Source organism: Rhinopithecus roxellana, chromosome 1 (assembly GCF_007565055.1).
Source record: "Rhinopithecus roxellana isolate Shanxi Qingling chromosome 1, ASM756505v1, whole genome shotgun sequence".
NCBI lineage: Eukaryota > Metazoa > Chordata > Mammalia > Primates > Cercopithecidae > Rhinopithecus > Rhinopithecus roxellana.
The window spans coordinates 11,361,307-11,374,084 of NC_044549.1; the positions used below are offsets into that span (position 1 = coordinate 11,361,307).

Here is a 12,778-nt window from a genome sequence, read left to right on the forward strand (position 1 = left end):
TGTTTTCTGTCATTCAGTAATTATGCATTACCATTATGTCCGAAGATTGCCCTCTAGTTACTTTCTTCTAGAGTTGCTCAAAATGGGCCTTGTGACTCCACCATAAGAGTTTCAAGGGATGATGTCAGAGGCTGATACTCCTTGGAGCCAGCAGGGTGAGGTTAGTCACGCCTCACTTTTTTCCCCATGTCTTGGTCCTGTGGACATTCTGTTCATTTCCAGTATCAGCCAGCTCATCAGACAGGCCCTTCTTTTCCTTTCTCCATTCGACTATTTAGGTTTCGTATTTATTTCGAGATTTTTTTTTTTCCCATGATAATGAATTGCTCAAGCAGACCCTACGTACATCAATGAGCCAACAGATAATTTTCGTTGCAACTACAATACCAGTAAGATTAGCATTCAATATGGTTTTAAGTCGGTGATCTACTCTGCTATGGCTTGACATTAACTCCTGCCCTTTTCCACAGGTACACACACACTCATTTCTGTAAAGATCAGTGCATAGACATATTTGAAGCAATGTTTGGCTCTGTGCCAAATTAATCATATAGATTATTTTTTAAATCTTTATGATAACACTAGGAGAAGGGTATCAATAAACACATATTTGTATGGAGATAAGGGAACAATCATATTCATTAGGTTTTCTTTTTTCTTTTTTTTTTTTTTTGTGATGGAGTATTGCCCTGTCACCCAGGCTGGAGTGCAATGGCACAATCTCAACTCACTGCAACCTCTGCCTCCCGGGTTCAAGTGATTCCCCTGTCTCAGCCTCCCAAGTAGCTGAGATTACAGGTGGCTGCCACCATGCCTGGCTAATTTTTTGTATTTTTAGTAGAGACGAGGTTTCACAATGTTGCCCAGACTGGTCTCAAACTCCTGACCTCAGGTGATCCGCCCGCCTCGGACTCCCAAAGTGCTGGGATTACAGGCATGAGCCACCACGCCTGGCTCATTAGGTTTTCTTGACGGAAAGAAATGAAATTCTTTCAACCCTGTTAGAACATATAGCAGGATTAGAGGTAACTCGTAAGACATTGCCAAATAAAATACATGTACTTCCTGTCATTAAGTGTTTGCCTTACAGCTGAAAAACACCTAAAAAAACTTTCCTAGCTTCATCAAGGAGATATACATTCAAAGTATAACCATTATTCCATTATTAACTGACACACACTATTCTTTGTCTAAAGATTTACCATGGAAATCTATTCTGCAGTTAAACTTGATTCAGTTATTTAATTTGTTTGTGGTATGGTAGTACTTCTGTGGCACTGTAATAACTTTATGCTGTAAACTAGACCCTTTAACACTTGGTCAGCAGTTCCTTTCTAAGCATCATCACCATGGCCACTAACATTATCATTAGCCTTTAGTATCTACTATTATCTAAGACTCTGTGTTTTCTACCAAAAACACAAAGTTCCAGAAAACAATGTTCCTGGATAAAGACTCAGGGTTTGTTTTCTATGCGCCAAATGAGTGGAAACTTACTTAAAGAAAAGAGAAAAGGCATCTGACTTTCATTTAGCACCTTGAGTCAAGCTCTATGCTAAATTATTCATATACATTATTTAAAAATATTTACAATAACTCTAGGAGATGGGTATCAATAAACACATATTACAGTTGAAGAAGTCGACGTAAGAGATTTCAATTTAGTAATCCAAGATCACATTGCAAGCAGAAGGTAAAGGCTGGAACATGAATCTAAAACAAATGGACTCCAAAGACTGCATTTTCCAATTCTGTGTAGCCTTGCCAATTAATATTAAATTGCCACCAACTCTCCTATTTTATAAGAATAAAAATGTGAATCTCATTTTATTGAACCTCTTCTTCAAGACATTTTCTATATCTTTAATTATCGTTTGTGGCTGTCCTATAAATCCTACACAAGTTTTATATATTTATCTAAATCTGACTAATTCACAACTGAAGACAATTATGGCAAAGAACTAAGAAAGGCAAATAATACCTTTGAAATTATAGAACTTTACAGAAGAAAAGATTTTTACCAATTCTTTACTTCAACCCCCTTATTTTATAAATAAGAAAACTGTACCCAAAGATTTCATATAACTGATTTCCAAGAAATTCGCTATTAAAGACTCTTTTGTCTTCTAATTCTGGATACATGGTATGAAATTGGTTCATTTAATTCAGTCACTTAATCATCAAATTAATATCTATTTCAGATTTCCCACATAGAAACACATTGTCGTGAACATCAGAAAAAATGAGGTACAATAAGAAGATACGGTATTTGTAGACTTAGTGGGAGAATAGGAGCTAAAAATTGAAGTGCATGCTGTGTTCTCCTGGTATACTCTGAAAAACTGATGGAAAAAGCTCTCAAATAGCTGGGCGCGGTAGCTCGCGCCTGTCATCCTAGCACTTTGGGAGGCCAAGGCAGGTGGATCACCTGAGGTCAGGAGTTCAAGACCAGCCTGGCCAACATGGTGAAACCCTGTCTCTACCAAAAAAATACAAAAATTAGCTGAGCATGGTGGAGGGCCCCTGTAATCCCAGCTACTCTGGAGGCTGAGGCAGGAGAATCTCTGGAACCGGGGAGGCAGAGGTTGCAGTGAGCCGGGATAGCGCCAAAGCACTTCAGCCTGGGTGACAAGACCGAAACTCCTCAAAAAAAAAAGTTCTAAAACATCTGTTCTCCACCTATCACTTTGCATTCCATTCTCCTCACATCAGCATCTTTGCTTCTCATTAAATATTCTAAGCTCATTCCATCCTTAGGGCCTTTGTACTGTCTGTCCCCTGTGTGTAGAATTATTTTCCCCTAGGTAACCACATGATGAGTATTCTTATTGCCTTCAGCTATCTGCTCAAACGTAACTGTGCCCCACAGGGCTTTTGTTATCACCTTATGTAAAACAACATCTTTTGTAACAATTGTTTGTTTCCTGTTTCTACCCCAGAACGTCAGCTCCATGAGGGTAGAGCCTTGGGCTGTCTCAGGACTTAGCACATTGCCTAACACATAGCAGGAGGTTAATAAATGTTTGCTGAGTATGTCAATGAATAAAACAGGTGACATATTTGAAGATCAAATTTAAGATGGTTCCAAGAAAATTTTAGTAATAGTTATGAAAACATTGCCTTGATTAGCCCTTTCTATGTTATAATGTAACATCTGCTAAAGGACCTTGTGTAATGTGTTATGCAAATTACAGGGAAAATGCTTAAGTGCTGCAGGGTTTCCACACATTCACAACATCCCACTGAAAATGATTTTGAATATGATACCATAGATAATCACTCTGGCACCAAGAAATCATTTAGGACATTAATTCTGATTTTTCAGGTTAAATGATAACAAGGTTGCATATGCCCGTGTGCTAAAAGAAGTAGACATTATATGTATTAGTCTCTTGGGACTGATTATCTTAATAGGATTCATTATTAATATATCAAATTATTTATTAAAGCCATCTAATTCACTAGTGTTTTCCTATTTTCTTCCTCTACAAATTATTAAAATGATTCATCACATCCTGTTAAATAGGACATTAGTCTATTACACAAGCATCATAGGCTTCCAAGGACTAAGTCTCAGTTCTCATAGTAAGTCCACAATATTTACTAATGAAATAAGTAGAACATTTTTCAATTCATTTCCATCAAGGCCTTGGATATTTTATCTGTAATCCACCTTACCCTTTATAGTCACTGTTTAGTGTTGTTTACATTTACTGAAGAGAAAAATAAAGAAGGAAGGAAAGAAAAAAAAAGAGGAGAGGAGAGGAGGCAAGCAGGGAGGGAATGAAGGAGAGAAGGTAAGAAGGGAGGGAGGGAGAGAAGAAAAGAAAGACAAAGTAGGTAAGAAAAGCTCAGGCCCAGCAATTCCACGTGTCCAGGACTTCTACAGTGAAGCAGAACCATTCCAGTGCTTCAGAGAAGGTACCACTAGTCACTGCTCATTGCTCACCTGGCCCTGCCCACAGGTGGCCAGCTTTTCCTCATGACAGGAATCACCCAGAGCCCTTGTTCAAGTGTGATTCCCACACCTTCCTATGAAGATTCCAGTTCAATAGACTCGAGATAAGGGGGTCCTGCAAACTGTCCTTAACAGGACGAGATCAATGATTATCAAACTCAAGCCTGCATTGGAGTCACTGGGAGGGCTGGTTAAAACACAGAGTGCCCCATCCCAGAGTTTCTGATTCTGCAGGTCTGGGGTAGAGCCCAAGAATTTGCACTTCTAACAAGCTCCCATGTGGCACCGATGTTCCTGGTCAGGAAAATCATACCTCGAGAACCATTTTACTAGATCATTCCTATAACCAGGTGAGTTTGGAGGAAATCATCACTGTAACAAATTTCTCTAAAGCTGTCATTGGAATGACATACGATGTTTTTCTCTAACCCTGTAATTACCCTGATTTAGATGTTACCAATAATTTTCTGTGAGTCAGAAATCAGTTTCGAACACATCTCTGTGACCTCAATATAGAGAGAAATAAGGGAGTCCAACGTGCAGCTCTTTCTTTATCAAGGTAAAAACGCTACTTTAAACCATGTAGATGCTGCCAAAAATGCCTAGATTGTATACTACAAAGAGTTAATACAACAACCAATCAGGATAGAGAAGTCTATTAAAACAACATAGACAGTTTTCAATGTCTGTATTCCTGGGTCAGACTCAGGTCTCTGGTATGTCACCACGTAGCACCTACTGGAATGAGCAAGAGCTAATTTTTTAAAGGCTGATTTAGACACGCCTATTTTTTAGAGATCCAAATTGGGCCACTGGGGCTTTAGGAATGATGCTTCGCAGCTCAATGCAGCCACTATAAACTCAAGCCGGTTGTATCACTCCTTTCCATGAGGAATTTAAGGGGTGTGACTGCATCCTTTCCAACCCTGCATTCCACATGTGACAAAACCGATCCAGCTGTTTGTCTGAAAGAAATTCCTCGCTGTCCTTAAATATTAAAAAGCAAGTGGATATCCATCCTCAGGGCAAGTCTCCAGCTGGAACCTGGTACGGGCAGTTGCGAAACAAAGACAGTGCCCTGGAGAGCATCTGTTTTTGAATTCTTACCTCGCCATAGGGGGGTTAGCCCCATCTTGCTTTTTGAAATGGCAGATTCTGGATGGAGGGTGATGGCTTGGCCCAAAGCTCTTGAGAAGTGTTCATCCACTACTGACCCAATGTCTCCCTGGAAATAAGTGAAAAGGACACAGCGAGAGTTAAGGTACTCCATCTCGGCAGGCTGGTCTTTCTCCTCCTCCTCCTCCTCCTCCTCATCCTCCTCCTCTTGTTTGCTGGGAAGGGTGACTTCCAGAGAGTCCTGCATCTTGCTGAATACCGCTAACTTCTTCTGGGATGGAATAAACAAAACACAGTATCAAAGACAGTTTGTAAAAAGGCATTCACTAGTTAAGTTTTCACTTTAAAAAGAAACAATCTAAATATTAACATATGTTTGCAAACTGATTCTACTTCATCTGCTTTGTTCCATCTTTTTCCTCCCCAAACCACTTGCCTCCTTCCCACACTAAAAATAATAATAATAATAATAAAAAGTCTGTGATTCTACATTTGGCAAACAAACATAAAAGCCCATTATCAAATAGCATCTTTTCAAAATAGGATTTTGTTTTTGTTTTTGCTTTTTGTTTTTTCATCTAGCGAGGCCAACAGGAGAATGACATTTTAGAAAAAGTTTTTCTTCCTAGTTTTGGTTTACTTTTAAAAATGTAATGTACAGCAGTGTTACAGTTTAGGATAGAGAGGAACGACTGTCTGGGGGTGGGGTGGAGAAGAAAAGAACTTTTCATAAATAAAATAAACTAAAATAAAAACAGGAATGTAGCATCTTATAAAAGGATTTGGCAGATGTGCTGAGCTCATTTCTCAAAAATCAAACTAAAATGACAAAATAAGTCTGTGTGAAGATGCATTTTACATGGAACATATTTTTCAGATGTTCCACTTACCATCATTATCATGAGGGGAAAAAGTTTTATTATGGCTTGCTGAAAATATTATAAAATGCTAGTAGCGGGTTAATCTTTCAAATAAAAATGAGAAAGATTTGTTAATTTAAGATGTTTAAAATATATGATAACTCTCATAATAATATACATTATGTCAGACATGCTTCTAAAACTTTCTATTTATCACCTCATTTAATCTTTATAATTCTGTAACACGGCTATTAATACTATCAATATTGTAAAGATTAAAAAGCTAAAGCACAGAAAACTTAAGTTACTTGCCAAAAGTCACAAACCATGTAAGCTGCAGAGTCAGAATGCATAAGAAAATCATACAGGCATAGACACGTGTGTGCACACATATGTGCTGGGGAATGGCAGGGAGGGATATCTAGAGTATAGATATGCATGTGCATACATGTGGTGGGGAAAGGCAGGGAGGGACATCAAGAGTAAAACAATTACAAAAATGTATTTTGTATTGTTTTTCTGTGTAACACATTTATAGTTAATAGACATTTTATTATTCCTGCTTTTCAATATTTCCAAACATTTTTCACTGAGCACATATTACATTTATTATCAACTTCAATGCGAATTACATATAAGAAGATAATGCTAAAGATTGTGAAATGTATTATTCTAGTGACCAAACGAGCTTTCTCTGTCATCCTTATGTCTGCAAAACCTGATCCTTGATCATACCATTTTTTTTTACTTTGAAAAAAATGCAGGCTGGAAAATGAATGTGAATAGAAAAAGATAAATCACTCCAGAATACCCAGTAATTTTTCATATGTTAGCAAAATACATACCCCAGACTCTATATTTTTAATGTAATTACTAGCTTCAATATCTATAGCTCCAAATTATAAATGCATCATTCAACAATTTGGCCTCTTTCCCCTAGCAGTGAATATGTTGCTCTTGTATAAGGTGAGTAGTGAAATATTCAGAAATACTATGAGCTTCTAGTTATCATTTCAGGATGGTTATTTATAAATATATATTTTGCTTTTATTTAAAATTTGTGTCAGTATGGTTATGATTTGTTGATGAATAGATAATTCATTCTTTGTAAGTGTGCCTTGCTGATGAATAGGTAATTGCAATGACCGAGTGCTTTTATTTCTCATAATCTACTTCTGCACAGATTTGAACATTTTTATATTTAACTTCAATAGTAAAAACACCATAGAAACATATGGTATGTGTAAAATTAGGGAATCGAGCTAAATAACCTCTAAAGCTACTCCTAGTTTTAAATTCCATTCCAAAATTAAATGAATATTATAATTTATTAGTCAAATCACAGTGCTGCTTCTTTGGGTGCATGTATATTTACCTAAAACATGTACTGTTTTAACCGTATGCACACACTCTCTGTTGAATATTCTGGCACATTAGAAAAGCAGCTCTGTATTTACATGAAAATAAAAACCCTAAAACCTATCTACATGGTGGCATCATTGTCCACAAGTGTTCATTATTATTCGTGAAACTAATTTCTTTTTTCTGTTATTGTCCAGCTCAGCATCAGTTTGTGAGAGTGGGGCTCTGCATATAAATGCTTTATTTGTTTAATTGTAACATTCATTCTTTAAATAGTAGAGCCTGGCTATGTTAACAATCCAAATAAAGTCAACGTTTTATTTTATCCTTTATTGACAGCAATTAATTCTTAGATGAAATAAAAGTGAAGTTTTATATATATATATTTTTATATATATGTATATAAAGGATTTGAAAGCCATGAATCCTGATACAAATGTCAAATAGTATTCTGATCAATAGTAGCAATCAATTAAACTATTGTATTTAAACTATAGAATTTCAATCTATTTAAGATTTCAGTTTTCTAAATGCTTCATAATATTGTGTTACCTTTCCTACCAATTTTTGAATGGTTGGATAGAAATAAACTAACCTAAAAATTATATTTTTCAATATGCAATGGGAAATAGTGAGCGAAAGCTGCCCCTGCATTAAAACGCTCATCATCAGTTTATTTTAGAAAAAGAATTATCTCAATGTATGCATTCTTTATATTTTTATTTCATATATGTAATATATCTATATTTACATAAATACATATACTGAAATATTCCTTTTTGATATGACAAACATATATGGTTCTTTAAAATATCTATACTGATTCCTCTAATTAAATAAATATTTTTGGAATGATTATAAAATATACTTTCTGTTTTCTTTTTCTCTCTCTGGGTTCTTTAAGCCAGTTCTTTTACTAATTAAATAAATTTGCTAGAAAACTATCAAACAAATAAAATGAAAAAAGCTTACATCTACCAACAGGCAGGACACAAGAATGTCTACCATTGCCACTTGCACTTTTTTTTTAGATAAAGCTAGATTCGGCCGGGCTCAGTGGCTCAAGCCTGTAATCCCAGCATTTTAGGAGGCCGAGGCGGGTGGATCACGAGGTCAGGAGATCGAGACCATCCTGGCTAACACGGTGAAACCCCGTCTCTACTAAAAAATACAAAAAATTAGCCGGGCGTGGTGGCAGCGCCTGTAGTCCCAGCTACTCGGGAGGCTGAGGCAGGAGAATGGCACGCATTCGGGAGGCGGAGCTTGCAGTGAGCGGAGATCGCGCCATTCCGTCTCAAAAAAAAAAAAAAAAGATAAAGTTCTGTTAGTTTTCGCAGATTATAATGAACCAATTTAAACATTTACGTTTACCACACATATACACACACACACACAGACACAGCCTCACAATCAACAGTCCTGGTTAAAATAAGAATTTCAAAGTATCAAATGACCTGATAACTAACTAATGTGCCAAGGTTGAATTTGCATACTTTTGTTTTAACATTAAATGTGATCATGAAGAAAACAGAAATACAACATTTAAACAGCAATTGTTTCAAATGGTGCCATTCATACCATCTTAATTTCATTCTCCATTCTCTATAGACTCTCCTGCCTCAACTACTTTCTAATGTCTGTGTTTTGTTGACTGTAAATCAATTTATTGTTTTTTTTTGTTTTGTTTGGGTTTTTCTTTTTCTTTTTTGAGACTGACTTTTGCTCTTGTTGCCCAGGCTGGAGTGCGATAGTGCGTTCTTGGCTCACTGCAACCTCCGCCTCCCGGGTTCAAGTGATTCTCCTGCCTCAGCCTCCCTAGTAGCTGGGATTACAGGGGTCCGCCATGATACCCAGCTAATGTTTTGTATTTTTAGTAGAGACGGGGTTTCACTATGTTGGCCAGGCTGGTCTCAAACTCCTGACCTCAGGTGATTCACCCGCCTCAGTCTCCCAAAGTGCTGGGATTACAGGCGTGAGCCACGGCGTCCAGCTCTGCTTTTTTTTTTTTTTTTTTTTAAACTAAGTCTTTTGCTCATGAGCACTTCTGCCACATTCTGTATTCACTTGGTCTTTGCTCCTTCAGTGAAACATTCCTAGTGTTACATTCTTTCTTGGAAATAACATATAAAATTCAAAACATTGAGACTAAATATCAAATCATCAGAACCCAGATTTCCTGATTCAAGGTCAAAATGTAATCTAATTGGTATTTTTCTCAAAATGCACAATCACTTCCTAAAAATATTCAGATTTCTCAGAAATATTTATGTTTTGCTTAGAAGACCCTGAAGAAATGTTAACAAAAATAAAGTCATCTAAAGGGACTTTAAAGACTGCAAGTTGTTTTTTTTTTTTTTTTTTTTTTTTTAATGCACATTTATGTCTCTTCACCACAATATAGTTATGACAATTTTTCCCTCGGTAAAATGACTCTGGAGTAAGATGAAACAACAAATGAGTTAATAGCTATAAAGTGAACACTAACTCACAAAGAAGTTAAAGTATCAATGTGGAGAGTTCGCTTGGGCAGTACAGACAATATCCAACCACCACGCTGCTTGCCATTAGGCACAACAGCAACAAACTTTTCAGCAGGAATGTGCAGGGGAAGGATTTGTCTGACAAGAGAAAGACTTCCATGTCAGGAGCCAAATACCACTAACTCCCCAAGGCTTAAGCCTACAAAATGCCAAATGATTACCGTGCATATGTGGAAACTTTTTTTCCTAGGGAAACAAAAGTATTTTAATGAATCACTGGAGTCTTTGGATATTTAGAAACAGATTCAAAAAGAAAATCTACTGGGTATCTTTTTAAAATACAATGATTTTTTTACATTCAAAAACACGATTGGAGCTATAAGAAGAAATCACTCTCCCAGGGTAAATGTTTCAAAATCGTAGAGGCCATAAAAGCAGCACATTGCTCTTTGACCATATGCATTTTTTTCTTTTGAGACAGGTTCTCGCTCTGTCGCCCAGGCTGGAGTGCAACGGCTTGACCACAGCTCTCTGCAGCCTCCACCTCTCAGGCTCAAATGGCTATCCCACTTCAGTTGGGACTACAGATGCGTGCCACCATGCTGGCCTTATTTTTTATTCTTATTCTTATTTTTTTTTTTGTAGTGACAGGATCTCACAATGTTGCCAGCGTTGGTCTCAAATTCCTAGCCTTAAGTGATCCTCCTGCCTCAGCCTCCCAGAAGTGTTGGGGTTACAAACATGAGCCACCATGCCTGGCCACATTATTTCTTAATTTACTTGGATAACAGCTTTTGCTTCTTCGCCTATTTGGAGAAGGCTAGGTCAGCTTATGTGAGGTTGGGTCAAGTTAAGGAACATACGTCACAAACCTTTTGTATACTTCGTTTCACATAACTGTCCTCCCCCACACAAATATTTTGTCAGAATAAGTACTCCCAAGTAATAAGTTAATATGCAAATTACTGGGTCAGGATGGTCTAATTATAATAGTAAGTGGCAGAGATAGGATTAGAACCTATTTCTGTTTGTTTACAAAGCAGGTACCCAGAAAATAGACTAAAGAAAATGTGTCTCTATGGTATTTATTTTAACTGAATAAACAAGCAGAAAACATCAGTCATCATGGCATCACATACTAACCAGGACAGTCTAAAACTCATGACATTAAAAAAAATAGAAGTTAATCAATGCCATGCTTTTAAAAACATACATAATTCTAGATGAAATTGAACTTCTATATCTAAGAATATATTATCTCCTTGACAAATCAGATACATAAAACAATTGTCTACAATTTTTCTGAAAATCCCATTTTGGAAATTTGACAAGAGTCAGTCTGTGAGACAAAATCACACCTCACGATTCTATTTGTTTGTCTGTTTTTCTTAACAGTAGGGAGGAGTAAACCAAAAAAGCACATAACTTAACATGATGAGTTACTTTCGAGTGCATTTGCCTCTAAACGATTCTTGTCATTATCAAAAAATCAAACCTAACCCCTCCAAGGAAGAAAAATTTCCAGTTTTAATGATGTTCAAAAAAATGTGCCACAGGCTTTGAGGCGATTTCAAAATTTACATTCCCAAAATGTTTTAAGCAATGATCATATCATGAGGTTATGCGTTCTCTCTCAAACCAACTACTTTGAAGGAGAAAACAGTTTCCAACATATAAATTTCTAGTGAGTTAGTATAATTCTATTACTAGACTTAGGGTGTAATTACATTTTTAAGGTTATTTATCCATTATTCATTAACTTATCTAATTGTCAATTAATACCTACTTTGGGTCAGAAATTATGCAAAGACTTGGAGTCACAAAGATGAAAGTCATAGCCTGTTCCTAAACTCAAACTTCTCATAGTTAGTTGCAAGACTATGGTAAGGGCAATCATAAATAAAGAGAGCCTCATGATTTATTTACATGGCTGATTGCATTATATTCTCCAAGTGGCTAATATTCCAAAATTTAAAAGTAAGAAAACTCAAAAGATAACACTAGGTTAATTACTAACTGTTTTCTTGTTTACAAAGCAGCACCGATGGGAAGGAAATTCAACAGAAAGAGAACTGAAATGGGAAAGAAGATTTGACCAAAATGATTTCCATGAGTCTGAGCGAGCCACTGAAGCTTCTGGCCCTTAGCTTCCTCTTTTGAAAACAAGAAACTTTGATTTGATGGTCTCAGAGGTCTCTCATCCAACTCTATATCTTAATAAGCAACATGCTGGAGCTCTAGACAAATTCACACTTAATTTTGTTTCTCAGATTGGCTGCCTCTTCTGATATTTAGCCAAAAAAAAAAAAAAAAAAACCCTACAGATCATTGAAGAATAATTTATTTTCAGACATGGGTCATCTAGCCCAATTCCTAGGAATTAGTTACAGTGTTTCCTTTATCTGTCTTCATATTAACAAGAAAGGACACACTTTTAGAGTCCCCCTACTTCATCCTACAATGACAAGTGTTTTGGCATACTGAAATCATACAGTTTTAAGGAGAAATGACACCTGTTGAATTTAGGTCATTTTTCTTTCTTCTTCTACTAAAGAAGGAGACAAGTGAAAAGCGGTTCAGCTATCCCAGTTCAGACCACACTTGTAAATTACTGGAGTAAATCTGCTATCCACTGAACTATCAGTAAATATGGATTTATGAGTTGTTCTAGCAGCAGCTGTTTAGGTCTAATGGTTCAAGGCACTCTTAGGGTCTTCCTAAATGAGTAGTCAGAGCAGAAAACCAGCTGCTTACAGAGATGTGTTTTGAAAGGTTCAGAGCAGAGCTTAGCTCAAAAGTTTTGCTCTCACTGTCCCTGACAGAGCCTCAAATTCAACTCTTAGAGAATCTTTGCTTCTTGAATAAAAATGTTTTCTTGGAACTAATACCCTAACGTATTATCTATTACAGGATATATTCATTTTCAGATTTTTAAAAAGTTAGTTGGACACAGAGCCTATGGAAATGAGATCCAAGCTAAGCACTCAGGTCTTACAATGACA

The 12,778-nt window shown here is 36.6% G+C and overlaps 1 protein-coding gene across 2 annotated transcripts in view; it reads right to left on the bottom strand.

Annotated features, from left to right (window-relative positions):
- VGLL3 (vestigial like family member 3) overlaps positions 1-12,778 on the bottom strand; it is a 50,762-nt gene that overhangs the window by 32,563 nt on the left and 5,421 nt on the right. The window contains exon 2 of one of the 2 annotated variants that reach the window (XM_030939712.1): positions 5,066-5,345. In XM_030939712.1, the coding sequence (XP_030795572.1) occupies positions 5,066-5,345 (280 nt within the window). The remainder of the gene's footprint in view (positions 1-5,065; positions 5,346-12,778) is intronic. The other variant, XM_030939715.1, reaches the window with a different exon arrangement.